Below are 17,068 nucleotides of genomic sequence, written 5' to 3'. Positions count from 1 at the left end.
CATGAATGTAGTCTTTGTTCACTTTACAATATGCCCAACCCCTTGAATTCGAACAGAGCCTTTGCGCACAAATCCCCCTATATTTTCCATGGTCTTTCCCAGAACCTATAAATGGTGTCTGGACCCCCAGGGAGGCATTTGATCCTAAAAAAGAAACACTATTTACTTATTGCCCACCCCTACCACTTTTTCCCTCTATTACAGACAGTGGCAACAGTAGTATATTATACATATATTAACATTTACTTGACAACAAAGACACTGTGGTTAATTATACACATAAATATACTGAAATTAAAGATAAGTACACATGCACACACACACACACACACACATATATATATATATATATATATATATATATATATATATATATATATATATATATATATATATATATATATATATATATATATATATATATATATATATATATATATATATACATACATGATGAACCACTCCATTTCAGTAGGTGGCGGTAATGCTAACCTTACGTTTTTTGCCAAGAAGAAGAACAACAACCAATCGTTATGTGAAACGTCATTCTTTAACCTTCTATTCGTTCCTAGCTGCAGTTAGTTGGCTTCAGCATTGCTGATGTGTGTGTGTCTGATCCACATAGATTTATATGTATATCTATTTCTGTATATATATTTCTGAAACACTGGGAGACTAATAGGTAAGAGCTTTAATCATCATTGCGAGGCGCTTTAAATGAGCTGCGTTGAAGAGAGGGGCTCGATGCTAATGTCGGCTAGCACCGAAAAGTGAATGAAGCAGCTAGCTAGCATGTTAGCTGCACGGCTAACGTTTTCAGCTGTACAGCAGCTGAAAAATGTCATTAATAATTGAATATAGAACGATTCCACAGCTGTCTATGTAAAATAAAATGACAGCAACATGTTGCAAGACTGGTTTAAAGATATCCAAGCAATGTAAAACAAATAAAAATGCCCTAATTAGCAGGTTTTATTTGATAATGGGAGAAATAATGTCTCCTTCATCCTTGCCCTCTATGTTTAGGTTTATTTAGCTACTGGAAGCGACTGTTAGATTAAGCAGAAGTGAAGGGGACTTCTGTCTGTGCTGTTTGATCAGAGCTATCGAGCTTATTTCAATAAACCTCATTCATTCAAACGCTTTTTTAAAGGTCAGGTGGTTTGGATTGATGTTTACTACCTGAAGGAAGCAGAGGTGGATAGTTAGTTACTGGAGTAACTTTTGTTTGTTTTTTTGATCTCTTAAGATTTACTTAAGTAGATCCGTTGAATAATTTCTTTTGAAGGTTACCTTTACCTGATGAAGTAGTTCTACTCTTAAATTGAAGTTTTGGATACTCTGAAAGTTTCTAAAGATCCTCTGTCTTGCCTGCAGATATCTACTATGGCTTCTCGAGCAGGACCCAGAGCATCAGGGACAGATGGGAGCGACTTCCAGCACAGGGAGCGTGTTGCTTCCCACTACCAGATGAGGTCAGTATAGCCAAGCCCCCCAATTCTTCATCATCTTCATGGATTTATTTGCTGTTGGCAACAACATTTTAGTAGCATTACAGCTACTTACTGGTATGGAGTGTGATTCCTGATAGTCTGTCTGCTTATATACATTTAAATAAATTCTAAAAAAAAAAAAATCCTATACATATACACATATATATATATATATATATATATATATATATATATATATATATATATATATATATATATATATATATATATATATATATATATATATATATATACACATACTTGTACACAGAGGTGTCAAGTAACAAAGTACAAATGCTTCATTACTGTACTTAAGTACACTTTTTAGCTATCTATATTTTACTCTACTCTAATATTTCTTTCTACTTCTATTCATTACTTTTTCACACAAGTATCTGTTCTTTCTATTCCTTACATTTTTTAACCGAACGTTACTCGTTCCTCTTGGCTTCGGTTTAATGTTTATAAATATTTATGTCACATTATGTGCGCCATCAAATGCAGATCATTGGCGCCATCCACATCTAGTGAAAACTAGTATAATTGGACGAGTCATATAATGCAAACACTCATTGGTTGGCTATTCATCAAATTTGTGCTGACGCCAATGGAAATCACCAGAAGCAAGCAGGTATTCTTCAAACTGCAAACGTGAATTGTCTATGCCATGCTACAATGTCTGATTCAGAAAAATCTGTTGAAATGTCTGAAAGGTCGGACACAGGCGAGAGCCTAACGGGAGACTGAGCACCGACAAGACTTCGTTCATCCTTGGCCCTAACTCAAAGAATTTTTCAAAATTGTCGAAAAATTGAGCTTTCAATTCATATAGTGGCATCTGGCTGTTTCTTTTTAAGGTTACTTTATACTTTTATACTCTAAGTAGTTTTTGGAGCACATACTTTCTCACTTTTACTTGAGTAAAGAGGACAAGTCGATACTTCAACTTTTACCAGAGTCTTTTTAAACTGCAGTATCTATACAGGTGCTGGTCATAAAATTAGAATATCATGAAAAAGTAGATTGATTTCAGTAATTCCATTTAAAAAGTGAAACTTGTATATTATATTCATACATTACATACAAACTCATATATTTCAGATGTTTATTTTGTTTAATTTTGATGATTACAAATGACAACAAATGAAAATCTCAAATTCATCATATCAGAAAATTAGAATATTACTGAAGACCAATAAAAACAAAGGATTTATAGAAATGTTGGCCAACTGAAAAGTATGAACATGAAAAGTATGAGCATGTACAGCACTCAGTATTTAGTTGGGCCTCCTTTGGCCTGTATTACTGCAGCAATGCGGCGTGGCATGGAGTCGATCAGTCTGTGGCACTGCTCAGGTGTTATGATAGCCCAGGTTGCTCTAATAGTGGCTTTTAGCTCTTCTGAATTGTTGGGTCTGGTGTATTGCATCTTCTTCTTCACAATACCCCATAGATTTTCTATGGGGTTAAGGTCAGGAGAGTTTGCTGGCCAATTAAGAACAGGGATACCATGGTCCTTCAACCAGGTACTGGTAGCTTTGGCACTGTGTGCAGGTGCCAAGTCCTGTTGGAAAATGAAATCTGCATCTCCAAAAAGTTGGTCAGCTGCAGGAAGCATGAAGTGCTCTAAAACTTCCTGGTATGTGGCTGCGTTGACCCTGGACCTCAGAAAACACAATGGACCAACACCAGCAGATGACATGGCACCCCAAACCATCACTGACTGTGGAAACTTTACACTGGACTTCAAGCAACGTGGATGAAGTGCCTCTCTTCTTTTCCTCCAGACTCTGGGACCTTGATTTCCAAAGGAAATGCAAAATTTACTTTCATCAGAGAACATGACTTTGGACCACTCACCAGCAGTCCAGTCCTGTTTCTCTTTAGCCCAGGCAAGACGCTTCTGACGCTGTCTGTGGTTCAAGAGTGGCTTGACACAAGGAATGCGACAGCAGAAACCCATGTCTTTCATACGTCTGTGTGTGGTGGTTCTTGAAGCACTCACTCCAGCTGCAGTCCACTCTTTGTGAATCTCCCCCACATTTTTGAATGGGTTTTGTTTCACAATCCTCTCCAGGGTGCGGTTATCTCTCTTGCTTGTACACTTTTTTCGACCACATCTTTTCCTTCCCTTCGCCTCTCTATTAATGTGCTTGGACACTGAGCTCTGTGAACAGCCAGCCTCTTTAGCGATGACCTTTTGTGTCTTGCCCTCCTTGTGCAAGGTGTCGATGGTCGTCTTTTGGACAACTGTCAAGTCAGCAGTCTTCCCCATGATTGTGTAGCCTATAGAACTAGACTGAAAGACCATTTAAAGGCTTTTGCAGGTGGTTTGAGTTAATTAGCTGATTAGAGTGTGGCACCAGGGGCCATCAATTTTGAACCTTTTCACAATATTCTAATTTTCTGATATGATGAATTTGAGATTTTCATTTGTTGTCATTTGTAATCATCAAAATTAAACAAAATAAACATCTGAAATATATGAGTTTGTATGTAATGTATGAATATAATATACAAGTTTCACTTTTTAAATGGAATTACTGAAATCAATCTACTTTTTCATGATATTCTAATTTTATGACCAGCACCTGTACTTCTACTTAAGTAACAAAAGTGTGTACTTTTGACACCGCTGCTTATACATAACTTTGTTCTACCCATCTATATCATACACATATTCATATAAACACGTTCTATAATCAAATTCTATGAAATAATTTAGTTTTCTTTAAAAATCTAATAACTATCTATGTATGTTTACTCCCCAAATTCTTCCTCAAAATATCTAATAAATTAACCTTTTCCTTAATACATTTAAACTCTTTCCTTATATCTGCTGTTTCATATTTCTGACATTCTAGAATAACACGTTCTTTTATGTTGTTTCATATTTTTCACAGTAACCACATTTACCAGTAGAATGCTTTTGAATTAAAAAAAAACTATAATTAAGTCCTGTTTGCCCAAATCTTAACCGTGTTCTCACACTCTCCTCCTTTCTATTTTCTTTCATTTCTTCTTTTTTCCTACTATTTTCTGATCATCACCTTCACTCCTTGTTCTTTGTGTTATAATGTGTGACTCATAATAAAGAGACCCATCCTAGCTAATTTTGTAACTCTGCATCTCTTCTGCTGACAGGATGATGTAGGCTTCATGCTCCACCTAGTGGTCAGAATCATGTAGAACCAAAGTATTTAAAATGCTCAAACTTATGTGTTTCATAAAGTTTTCAATCTTTAAATGTTAAGATGAATTATTTGCTTCCTTTTACCCTGAAGTCCTCAAATAGAATCCATGTCACTCAGTTTGTGCCATTAAAAAAAAATAAAGATAAATTCTATGTTTGGGTAGATGAAGCTAAATAATAGAAAGGATTCAGTTGGTGACTGATTTTTTTTTTTCTTTTGGATTTAGTGTTGCTTTGAAGTCTGAAATCCGTAAACTCAACATAGTTCATCTGCTGATCTGGATCCTGATGGCTGCTCAGGTCAGAAAGCTTTTTTTCTCCTTTCTATTTTATAGCCAGCATAGATTTTCATTGTTTCCTGCTGTCTCCAGGTAACCGTCAGCCAGCTGAGTCTGGTATCCCACAAGGTGGTGGCCTCTCCGTACCAGTGGGAGTACCCCTATCTGCTGAGCATAGTCCCCACCGTCTTCAGCTTCCTGGCGTTGCCCCGTAACAACATCAGCTACCTGGTAATCTCCATGATCAGCAGCGGCCTCTTCTGCGTAGCGCCACTAATCTACGGCGGTATGGAGATGTTCCCCATGGCTCAGCAGCTGTATAGGCATGGAAAGGCATACCGCTTCATTTTCGGCTTCTCTGCCGTGTCTGTGATGTACTTGGTGGTCATCATCGCTGTCCAGGTGCACGGCTGGCAGATCTACTACAGCAAGAAGCTCTTGGACCAGTGGTTCACCTCCACACAGGAGAAGAAGAAGAAATAACTTCTCCGGTTTAGAGACTTATGGATGCTCTCCCCTGGCATCATTTTCTATATTTATATTAACAGCAATGATTTCATTGTTCTTATCGAATCAATGATTGGACGGTTTGTGATTACTGCTTTCCTCTCCAGAAACCGTTTTTTCCCAACATGCCAAATGTTAAATATGACTGTTTCCATTTCAGCCTCATGTTTTTCAATGTAGACAATAAAACTTGAAACAACAAAGGGACTTTATTTCTTAACTTTGATTCAACAACAGTCACAGAAAAAACACCTTAACTTCACAACATAATTAAAATATATTCAGCGATTTCCTCGAAACAAAATAAAACCTGGTTTTAGTTTGTGAAAACTGAAATCGGTTATTTTTAGTCTTAAAAAACAAAAGCATACACTGCTCAAAAAAAATATATGATTCTACCACCAATACCACAAACCTGTAAATAATTAATCACAGCAAATCTCAACATTTTAAACAATATTAGGTAAAGGGTCTATTTCAAGAAGTGAGTTAATTTAGTTGCCTTAACCTAAACAAATGCTCAAAAAACATAATATCTGATAGTGGCTGAACAGGAATTTATTTAATGGATGAAAAAAATGAGAAATAAGTGGAACAGAAGGTGATGCATAGTTACAGTAGAAGCACCAAGTTAATCTTTTCAAATATAAAAGTCATTTGGAATAAAAAGTGGACTCTGAAGCAGAAAGGTATTTAAATATGTGGGACTTTATCTTCGCGCTAAGCATGAGATCAGAATCCCAACAAAAATGTTTTCTGTTCTTTCCTGTAAAGATAACTGATCTGAATGCAAGTTGTTTTTTTTTCCCGGATGCTTCTAGTCCTTAATTAAGTTTTAGACAATAAGAGATTAACTTAAAATATCCCACTTTATATTCCAGACCCCAAAATTTTCAAACAAAAAAAATGAAAAAAAAAAAAAAAATGGTAACATTACATGGTAACGAACACATCTCAATGTTTCACTGAAACAACGATCATCTGCCATATTTGGGCAAATATCTAATATTAACCGGACTGTCTGACTGACAGTGTTCTGGAGTTTGTTTTTTAGACCTGAATCTGTTTCCCCTTCAAGATCTGCCGTACCTAAAAAAAAAAAAAAAAACACATTTTATCAAAATCATGGTAAAACTTTTTTTATATTTTGTTTTTTCTATATTTGAATGACTTCTTATACAATAGATTCTAAAGCAAAACCCCTACAGTGTGTAAAAAGGGTTTTAAATATAAGGGCAAACATGTCTTCAACCTGAATTTCTGCTGTTTCTCAGTCCTTACCTTTTCACCAACAGGTCCTTCTGCCACCAGCTGGCATGGCAGCTCATTTTCAAAATTCCTTGCCCCCGGATCGCCACCTTTCCTCATTAGCAGCTTCACAGCCTCCACCTGATTTTTGTTGTTTTGTAAAGAGCTGACGATGTGCAGGGCAGTGTTTCCACTGAATGTCTGAAAGGAAAAGGAACGTTTTCACAGTGGCCACAAAGAAAAGGCCGTTCCTAGAACCTAGATTATTGGAAATCTTCCACCGTTGTTACTTACCTTGACATTAACCAAGGCCAGGGATGTCGGGTGTTGAAGGAAAAGGTTCAGCAGCTCAGTATTTGCCTCCTCTGAGGCCATGTGGATGCAGGTTCGGCCACTTTTCAGTTCCTTTAAACAGAAAAATGCAAGATTTTTTCTTTATTTCATTGAAATTACTGCAGATTTGTTTTCCATTTTCATATCTTCTGCTTTTGGTTGTTACGTTTCATTACTACAAAAGCTCCAACCTATTTTTACTTAAGCAAACAATATGCAGGATTGTAATGATCTTATAACTGAAAAAAGCTCCATTCTAGTAACCAAACCTGTGCATTCTGATTGGCAGGATCAAAAGCCATTTAAAAAGTGCCAGTTTGACAACATGAAGAGGACTAGAGGATTAAAAAGCAACAAAGGAAAATATTATTTACATCTATCAGTCTGGAAACGTCTACAAATCCATTCATAAGGTTTGTAGGCTCTGTTCAAATAGTGGAACCTTCCCAGAAGTGTCTCGTTCCACACTGACTCCAGAAATGCATCAGTTATTTATGCAGGAGGTAACAGAACACCTGAAGCACTAAATTAATTTTTTTTATATATATATAATGGCTAAAACCAAACTCGATCTCTTGTAAAGACTTGGTGAAAATGCTGTGAACTACAACTACAGTTAAGTAGCATGTTGGTCTGGGGTTGCTCTGTTGGTTTGAGACCTGGATGATTTCATAGAGCAATGGAATCTCGTGGCTAGAAAATAATCAAAGAGAATATCAGTTTTTAAACATTTGTAAGATTCTCAAAAGAGGGTTAGAGTGACCTAGTGAAAGTCTCGACCGACCGAGGGTATGTATACCACTAGTGGTACACGAGTGCATTTTAGAGGGAACATGAAAATATTTAATTTCTTAGGTAGTAAAATAAAATAGGTCTAGGATATCTTTTACTTTGTCAGGACCCAATTCAAAAATTAAATTTATCAACCAAAAAGTAAGTTTTTTCTTCAAGCAGAGGAACAGACTGGATGTAGAGAGCAGCCTGGGATCATCAGAACAGCTTAGGTGTCTTAATGAAAACAAAGTAAAACTAATTAAGTCAGTCTAACTGTAAATTTTGTTCTGTATTTTTTTTTTTTCAGATTCATCAAGCTTAAATGAGATTATAAGGGAGCTATCGGAGGAGCTCCAGTTTTATAAATACAGATTTATAATTGATATGATTTTATTCTTTATTTATCTCGATTCCTTACCAACTTCCAGGCAACATTTTTATGTTATTTTTTATTTGAGATGGAAAGAATAAAATGCCTGAAGCGTGAAATGCTCAAATTAAAAGATTTATTTTACCATCCTGTTCCCCTTTTAGACAATCATCAATACTTTTTTGACTAAGATGGGTAATCATGGTAAGATAAAATGCCCAAAGAAATACAACAAGTATAAAAAGGTTGGGAAACACCGCCATACAGTCTAGTCACTGACTAGTGAAAATGTTGTTTCAACCAAAGAGAAAGGAAATATTTGGTATATTCACAGAGAGCACAGTTGGTTTGGATCCTCCTCCTCTAATCAATGTACTCATCATTGGAAAACAACTAATTACATTCTATTTATTTATCTTCTATATTAAATGAAGTAGAAAATCCTAAGGCTGTAATGCTCACCTTTGTCCCGTACGAGGCGCCCATGAACATCAGAATCCTGATGCACTCCACATAGCTGCGCTTCCTGTGCGCCAGTTTAGAGATCATGTATTTACAAGGGTTGTCCATTTCCCTGAGCTCCCTGACGACGGCGTTATGAGACAAAACCGCCACATGGAGAGGAGTCAAACCTTCAAAACACAGCAGACACAGTCATCAATTTAACAAGATCCCAGCCTGAACATCTCACTGGGTGATATACTCACCATCATAGTTAAACATTTCAACCTCCACGGATTGGCTGTTCCCGGTCACTGCGCTGCAGATGCTCTGTGGAAAGATGATTTGCTTTTTTAATCAGGACAGCAGCAGTATGGGTCTTCACATCCTAACAGACATCTTTGCTTTTCCACTCAGGCTAGATTTCCTCATCGCAGCTTCACATTTAATGCAAATCTAAGATTTTAAACTTTTTAGAAATATCTTTAAATCAGAGTAAAGATGATTCTTTAAAATAATAAATAGTTAACAGCCGGAGGAGAAGTTTTTCTTTCTCATCATTTGCATACCGTTGCCTCTAAACCATAAATACATGATTTCCTGCAAACTGGATCTTTGTCAGCAAACAGCTGCACCATGTCTGAGCATCACTATGCAGTGTGTCATCACATATCTACTCACAACAACAGATGAGCTGTTTAGGGCATCCTTTCTACACACTCTGACCCATAACGGATGCTAGGACAAGATAATCTCCAATCTTAGTTTGGACTGTATGTGGTTATCTGTAAATCCACACATATGTGATCCATGTCCAGCCTATAAACAGGTCCGTTTGATTCAATTGGAAGGTGAATTCATTTTTATTACGGTACAAACGGGATTCCCAGCCCCGTCACTGGAGATGACATTTTTAATGATGATTTAAAGAAACAGAAGAGACTTTAACCAACTTTTTTCCTGAGACTAGTTTTATAACTTTCCAGATTACTTTGACTAATTATTTAGAAATGAATAAATGACTTTTAGCTTTAGCAGTGTAGATTAAGATTACAGAAGAAAAGTGAGATCCTCCCCATATCTGGTCTAGAACCTCCAATGTTCCTAATGTTTTAGATCCACTCTAAAACTAATTCGCTTCCTCCGAATGTCCAACAAACTGATATGGCAAGTTGATGACATTGCAGGTTTCCGTGTGAATAAACCCAACAGCAGTGGAAGTTCTACTGGGGTTAGGGTCACCCCATGGCTTGTTTCAGTGTGGCACAGAACAAAACAATAAAACTAAAGAAAAGTGCATCTTTACGGTATGTGAGCAACAAAGCCAAGGCTGCAAACCCTCATCTAACAGATGAGACCTGTGATCCTACCTCATTGCAGCTACAGCTGCAATTTCTAGATATTAGTTAAAGTAGATTGTAAAGGATAAATATCAGATTGATCAAAGCGATGACTCTTCTCATTGCAAAAAAACTGAAATATAATTAGGTTATGTATTAGTTTCTTAAAATAAGTGCATTTGTTCTTGAATTGAGGAGGTAAGAGAGAAACTTTGCCACTGGAATAAAACTATTTACATTTAAAATAAATAGAATTGTCTTATTTGAAGTGCATATTATCTAATTATCTTATTTTGATAGTAGAAATTACTAATTCCTTTAGCAAATCATCTTATTTACCTACTCAAATTAGGGGAAATACACTTAATTTAAGACATTTTTACTTATTTCATGGTTGTTTTTGCAGTGTCAGCATTTAGCTCCATATAAAACTGATTTAGTATTATAGTGCAAACATGTTTTTTGAAATAAGTATATTTTCCCTTAATTATAGAAAGGTAATCAGCTGATCTGCCAAAGGAATGAGTTTTTTTCCCATTATAAGACATTTTGAAATGGTGCATTAATGAAAATAAAGGAGATATGTGGTTTTTGTTGGTTGTTTTTTATTTAAACGTAAATCATCATATTCTTTTAGCGAGTATTCGTACCTACCTGCTTAAATCAAAGAAAATTTCACTTTCAGTACAAGGGCCAGGATTAGCTGGCCCTTGTTGGCCCCTGTCTAGAACCGCTTGAATGCTTGGCAGTCCGTAGAAGTTTTTTCTCCAAAGTGGGAGGATCATTTCAGTTATTATTTTCTTAATTCCTTACTGATCATCTGTATTAGATTTTAGCCGAACTTTGATGGATTTTTCTGGATTCTAAACTGAGCCTAACTGAATGTAAGGCCAGGGCTTGTTTTACGCCCCCTGGTGGCCACTTCTGGAACTGATAAGCAAGACATTGAAGGCAACTTTGATTGAATAATAAAAAATGACTGAAATATATTGTAAGCAGTTTCGATCTTAACATTATTTTCTTGTTTTCGATTTTCTTAATTCATTAACTTTTTAAAGTGTGGATTAAAATACTTTTTTTTCATTAACTTTACTCTGGGAATCCTGTATTTCCTGTCTTTCAAAACAGTAATATGTCTGATTGTTTATCCAATTAAGAGAGCAAACAGGTTTTGTAGCCCAGAAAAGATTAAGTTAAGAATATTGTGTCAAGTTCAAAGCTTTTTTGTCATTTAACTTCTTTCAACACTTACATAGAGTAATGGAAAAAAAATGTTTATCAACGGAAGACATCTCTTTAAAAAAAGAGGTGTTGCCAGGGCTGAGCAGCTCATATTTGCATGATGGGACTGCAGCCAACACAAGGCAGGGCTCTGTTTATTGTGCACTTATTTCCTGATGCGTTCATCCAGCATCATCAGCTTCTTCTTCGCACGAAGGTTCAATCAAAGTGAAACCGAGGTGCAGTAGGCGTAGACAACATGTTAGAACCTGATTCCTTTGGGTGTAAAGCATATTTCTAAAGCTCTTCCTCTTTACATAGATCTATTCGAATTGGCCAAAAACCAACAAAAAAGTTAAGTTTGCTCTGGTATGTTTTAGAAAAATAGCTCTTCTCTGTTAAACAGTGATCATTTTATTACCTTCATTACTTTTCTTCACTGATATCAATAAACTAAAGTAATGTTTTACCTGAAGACTGAGGGAGTGTCCTTTCTCAGCGCAGACATGCAGAGGAGAGCGTCCCCACAGGTCCCTGATGTTGAGATTTGCTCCATGAGTCAGAAGATCAGAGACGATCAAGTGTTGATTGGTGGCCACTGCAATCTGGAAAGGTGTCTGTTTGGAAGCATCGTGGGTTTAATGCTATTGTATGTGAGATAAACAGCGTAGTGTAACTTCGTGACAGATGTCTTACCTGTTCGTTGCGTTCTTTTATATCTAGGGAGCCATATCTGGCCATTTTTGCAGCAAGCACATATGAGAGAGCTCGCTTGCCTTGAGCCACAGCAACATGAAGATATCTACAAAATAAAACACGTAATGTGAAGTTAAATACACCCCAGAATCACACTTAGGTGGATAGTTAGAAAATCAACCTAGATAATAGTTTTAAAAATATATTTTATTTAGAGCTCAACTGGTTGTAAGTAATGAGATCTTTGTCCAAAACAGGTTTTCAGCCTGTGAAATTGAAAGGGAAAATTCCAGCTACACGGAAGTTAGATTTTGCATTCCCCAAGGTAACCGCCAACGCCCAGCGATGTTGTCGGTCCTCCTTTTTTGTGTTATTGGTTTTAGACAGACTAGAGTACTTTGTCCTTATCAGTGATGGGTTGATAACAGCTTTGAAAGTACCCCAGTCTTTAAGCCTTTGTCACATTACTCTTGGTTACTAATAAAGGCATCCAAACCAAGCTTTGAAAAAAGATCATTGCAATAAAAGAATCTTTATGTTTTCTTTCACATACACCTGCCTTCAACTCAACAAAGTTTGCAAAATGTTACAGAGGAATACAATGTTTTTCATAAAGGAATGTGGCATTATTTAAAGAAGTTTCAAATAAATCTCTTTACGTGTTTATTTAAATTATATCTGTTGCTGTTCAGCCATGATTTTGAACTGCAAGTACACTTTTATCTCTTTGAAATATATTCTCCAATATGTGCTTCTTATATTACCTGTCTGTTAAGTATAGTAGAAGTATTTACATAGTTTTCCTATCCATGGTTTAACACTATAAAGTATAGAGATTAATTCACAGACAGAGATTATAATCCTGATGGGATGATAATCCTTAGCAGGCAAAAGATCTTGTACTGTCCTTGATCTTAGACACTGTGTATTATCTCAATATGGCTGGAGTCAGTGGTAATGATTTTGCAGGGTATGAGACTGCAGATGGATAGAAAAAAATGTCTTTAATTATTATTTGGGGCTCTCTTCCCAATGATTAAAGCCCAGTAGGCCTTGCTTGGATTAAATCCAAGCAACTTCCCTGTTCTGAGTAGGAGGAAATTCGGTTGAACCTTAAATTGTCTCATTTCAAGTTGTGTTGTGGACTCTGCTATTTGGATAGTTTTCCTTCATTGAGCTGTGTAATAATATATACATACGTGTCACCATCAGAATCCTGCGTGCACAGCAGCGATGCCGGCAGGCCTTCAACTTTCTTGGACTCTTGCTGTATTTGCCAGTGGAACAGAGTCATTTTGCCTTCGGGGGCTGGGAGCTCCTGTTCTGCAGGAAGCTGCTGTGTTTCCTGCGGCGCCATGACTGCGCTTTCTGGGAGAGCAGGAATGAAGTTTGATGGAGGAATCAGGTTTACTGGTGTGTGAGAGGTTACTGTTTGGGAGCCCAGGTCTGGGCTGACTGATTCATATTTTGGAGACTTTGCCGTTGGCTCTGAAACACAGCTCGGCTCTGGATTCCACTGTGGAAACAGAATCAGTTATAAGCCTGTAAATATTTAATGATAGGTGTTCAGAGACAAACCCTTTAAATCTGCATAGCAATCTGAAGAATCTTATTTGTTCTTCCTCATGCATTAGTAACTGAAATGTTTCCTTATAGCTACGACCAAGTCAAATTAGACAGCTGCCATAATAAAGTTATGCAACTAACCTGGCGCCTCCTCATCAGCAGTTCTTTCACTGTGGATGTCTTATGCAAAGGTTGGCTGGATACCTGTTGTTTGGCATCAAATGTCATCCATCCTGAAAAATAAATGAAGAAATAATGTCAGTTAAACAGTGGTTGCAGTTATTGATACGTTTTCATTTTAAATTTTTATATATGTTTATATAAAACAGAAGGAAATTTCATGTTTAAATATCACTTTCTGATTCAATAAAATATTTCATAATAGATGTGTTTTTCTTCATATAGATAAACAATACTTTGGGAAAGTGCTCTACACTGTTTTATTAAAGCTTTAAATATTAAACTAAACTACAATTACTATTTTTTTTTATTGGAATGAATAGCCGCACTTCTTTTCCAGCCATTTTCTCCTCTGCACTCTGTACGTGTTTCTTGACATTTTATTTGTTTTCAAAAAACTGATAAACTGATAAAACTGTATATTTGGATAGTAAGATTAATGAATTACTGATGAGGTGAGGTGTGGGCTGTTTTTATTGAATCGTGTCAGATTCCAATGGCTTCTAAGACTCAATGTAGAAGTAGTGACATATTTTTTAATAATGAATGCTCCTGCCATTTCTTCTAGATTTCATAATGACCCAAATGAATCAATCTCTGAATGCAAATGACAGCACATCCTCCTTTTTATGCAACTTTTTGCCCTGCAACATTTTTAACCCTCTATAGGCCAAATGACCAATTATAAGTCACTTTCATAACGCTTAATTAGAAAATTGAGTCTCCTCCCCATCTGTCACCGAGATCTAAAAGCACAAGATTTATATCCAGCAATTAAGGAAAAATAATGCTGCGTGGCTGTACATGTTATTATGGCACTGACAAATTAGATGAGCCATTGTATGATGTGTTACCTATGGTAAATTTAGTTAAAAAGAAAAAGTGAAATGTTAAAGAGTAAAGTTAACAAGTAAAATATGTAAGTGCCTGTTTCAGCATTAATGCTGAAAGGTTATTTAAAAGAAAATCTTCTTATCAAATCACGTTTGTTTGTTTTTTTTAAATATTAGGGCAAGTGACTGTTTCTTATTATATTGACATCAATGTTTACCATCCGAATATGAATGTTTTTTTAAATGTCACCAAAGTTATAAGGTCTTGTCCTCATATAACATTCAAATCAAAATGTAGATTTTCAAATTATTTTACTATAAAGGGTAAATAATCATTATAGCTGTGACATTTACGCCTATCCAATGTTGACTGTAAAGATTATCTTAACTAACTGATCACTAGATTATAGTTTTTATGACATTAAGGAGACCAGACCGCTGCAACTGACCGACCTTTATTTATCCTTGTTTTGTCCTTTTTAATCAGCTACTATGTAGAAGATTGATTTCTTCTTTTTTTTTTGTAATATGTCTGTTTTGGATGATCCACTTCGATTAGGGTTTTTTTTATGATGAGCATAAAAAGTTTTAAGGAGTCGTTTACTCCTTGATTTGGTCAACCTCTTCCCACAGGAGCAAACAATCAAATGTTTCTCACTAATCATATTTTACTATTACTGAGAATAGAGCTAAGGCTCAATAAATTGTTTCTGTATTTATAGATAGACCCGGCTGTTTTTCTTTTGACATTTTCAGCCATGTTGTTAAGTTCAGCTGAAAGGTCAACCCCTCTGCCTCATTTTATGTCCCATGAAACAAGAAATCATGGATAGCAAAGACCTCGGTGTAATAATTTAGCATTACATGAGACAATAAAGAAAAAGGGGATTTATTATGTAACATTCTCCAAAATCATGCCTACTTACCAACATCTCCTTTTCAGTGACAGAAAGAACATTTTTGGATTAGATTTTTTTATTATTATTATTCACCTTGGCTGTTGGGGTTGATGCTGAAGTTGAAGTTGGCTGGCAACACCTGGCCAGCCCTCAGGTTATTTCCTCCATGATCCAACATGTTTACAGGCTGTACTATTAATGCTGCGACACAAAACCAAAAGGTAGCTCCACTTCCACTTGCTCCCCACCTGAAGGGCTGCAGAAAGCCAATATGTCAACGACAACCCGTGATGATTCCATAAAGTATTCAGCTATCAATGCAAGATAAAAAAGAAAAAAAAAGAAAGAGGAATAGCTCCCCCCCTCTTACACAAACAAGGACCAACTTCCTGGTTGGCACATAGATCAGGTCAATTCAGGAAGATAAAACTTGGTTTGAACTCCATGTTGTAAAAGCAGATCCATAAAATCTTCATAAACCAAGCAATAAATCACATAACGCCAAAAAAATTATTTTTTTTTAGGAAACTTAGAAAAGCTGTTGAAGATAATTTGCAAACATGCCGAATCATCTGCTCAAAACAGCTATTTATGGCTCTGATTAACTTAAAGCACATAAAAAGACTTTTTTCCCCTTTGGTTTATAAAATAGATTACTGTTCTGTGATGATCTTACCTGTCTTACTCGATCCCACCGCTGCACAGAGAGGCAACTGGGTAAAACATGAGAATGTGGAGCTGAAAAGAGTTGTTGGAACCAGCTCCTCCTCTCAACAGCTCCTATAACTGGGATTTCCCCCTCCTCCCTGCAGGAAAGACTCACCTGTAATTAAAAGGTTGCAACATGCGGTGTTGACGTGAGAAGAAGAGGAACTAGCCCTGACCTTTTTCCAAACAAAGCTTTGGAAAATATTGAGATTCTAAGGCATAATTATGAAGTCAACATCATTTAAGCGTATCTCTTGGTCATATAGTTTGGAAAAAGAAAAAAAAGAGCACTTTTTTTATTTTTCATTCTTTTTTTGGGCAAAGATTATTTACCTTATCAGAGCGACTTGCTTCCTTACCTCTCAGCTTGAACTTTTATGAGAACTGTATTTTTCTGATTATAGATACAAGTATAGTTTTGTGACAAATAAAGATAAAAGTATCTGTTTTCTCGTCTTTTCATTTTCAAATGATACTAAATCAAAGAGGGCTTCATTTGAGAAAAATGTAGGCCATATATATATATTATATTAACTGTTAGAATAAAGTCCAGGTCACTTCTGAATATCTTTTTTTATCTGCATTAAATCAGCTTGTAGTCAAGTGACCTCTTGCAAATAAGCCTGTTGGCGACGAAAAGCTGATCTCTCTCAATAATAATGATTTTGCTTGTTTATCCAAACTGTTGTTTGTAACACTTTCATCTAATAAGCTATAAAGTCCGTAACCTCTCTGCTTGGGCAGAACAGTGAGGCTGGGAATGGGGTTTGATTGTATTCTCTGCATCTTTCAATTCTTGCAAGAGTTAAAGAGTAGCTAGGTTTGATTTTCACCCGTCTCCATTGTTAGATGAATTCATTGAGATGATCCGTTATTTTACATTTACAAGCTACACTAATTATTGACTGTAAAACTTGGTAACTTTGGACAGTTAATTCAAGTTGTTAGGTTCTTTTTCTGGAAATAACAAAAAATTGATTATTAAAAA

At 36.1% G+C, this 17,068-nt stretch overlaps 2 protein-coding genes across 2 annotated transcripts; one reads left to right on the top strand and one right to left on the bottom strand.

Moving 5' to 3' along the window:
* Nucleotides 1–527: 527 nt before the first annotated feature.
* LOC119780785 (protein jagunal homolog 1-B) lies at nucleotides 528–5,674 on the top strand. Its single transcript, XM_038280933.1, has 4 exons — nucleotides 528–682; nucleotides 1,378–1,475; nucleotides 4,914–4,986; nucleotides 5,058–5,674. Exons 2-4 carry the CDS (start codon nucleotides 1,387–1,389, stop codon nucleotides 5,445–5,447), a joined length of 552 nt encoding a protein of 183 aa, XP_038136861.1. The 5' UTR covers nucleotides 528–682; nucleotides 1,378–1,386; the 3' UTR covers nucleotides 5,448–5,674.
* On the bottom strand, nucleotides 5,662–16,205 carry nfkbiz (nuclear factor of kappa light polypeptide gene enhancer in B-cells inhibitor, zeta). Its single transcript, XM_038280926.1, has 11 exons — nucleotides 16,049–16,205; nucleotides 15,466–15,628; nucleotides 13,602–13,693; nucleotides 13,094–13,410; nucleotides 11,895–12,000; nucleotides 11,669–11,815; nucleotides 8,904–8,967; nucleotides 8,659–8,828; nucleotides 7,014–7,124; nucleotides 6,753–6,920; nucleotides 5,662–6,560 (listed from the first exon to the last, which is right to left on the bottom strand). Exons 2-11 carry the CDS (start codon nucleotides 15,548–15,550, stop codon nucleotides 6,522–6,524), a joined length of 1,299 nt encoding a protein of 432 aa, XP_038136854.1. The 5' UTR covers nucleotides 15,551–15,628; nucleotides 16,049–16,205; the 3' UTR covers nucleotides 5,662–6,521.
* Nucleotides 16,206–17,068: the final 863 nt, after the last annotated feature.

This window comes from Cyprinodon tularosa, unplaced genomic scaffold, assembly GCF_016077235.1.
Source record: "Cyprinodon tularosa strain WSP-4 unplaced genomic scaffold, ASM1607723v1 ctg166, whole genome shotgun sequence".
NCBI lineage: Eukaryota > Metazoa > Chordata > Actinopteri > Cyprinodontiformes > Cyprinodontidae > Cyprinodon > Cyprinodon tularosa.
This window is presented reverse-complemented; position numbering and strand designations above follow the sequence as displayed.

What these genes read in the sequence shown, in the direction of transcription:
- LOC119780785 (XM_038280933.1), top strand. Translation starts at nt 1,387, where the DNA reads ATGGCTTCTCGAGCAGGACCCAGAGCATCAGGGACAGATGGGAGCGAC. An exon ending in GCTTCCCACTACCAGATGAG is followed by an intron (nt 1,476 to 4,913) that starts GTCAGTATAGCC and finishes TTTTGGATTTAG; the next exon opens with TGTTGCTTTGAAGTCTGAAA. An exon ending in GGATCCTGATGGCTGCTCAG is followed by an intron (nt 4,987 to 5,057) that starts GTCAGAAAGCTT and finishes TGCTGTCTCCAG; the next exon opens with GTAACCGTCAGCCAGCTGAG.
- nfkbiz (XM_038280926.1), bottom strand. Translation starts at nt 15,550, where the DNA reads ATGTTGGATCATGGAGGAAATAACCTGAGGGCTGGCCAGGTGTTGCCA. An exon ending in TAAAAGAACGCAACGAACAG is followed by an intron (nt 11,816 to 11,894) that starts GTAAGACATCTG and finishes GCTTCCAAACAG; the next exon opens with ACACCTTTCCAGATTGCAGT. An exon ending in GCGCCTCGTACGGGACAAAG is followed by an intron (nt 7,125 to 8,658) that starts GTGAGCATTACA and finishes TTCTGTTTAAAG; the next exon opens with GAACTGAAAAGTGGCCGAAC.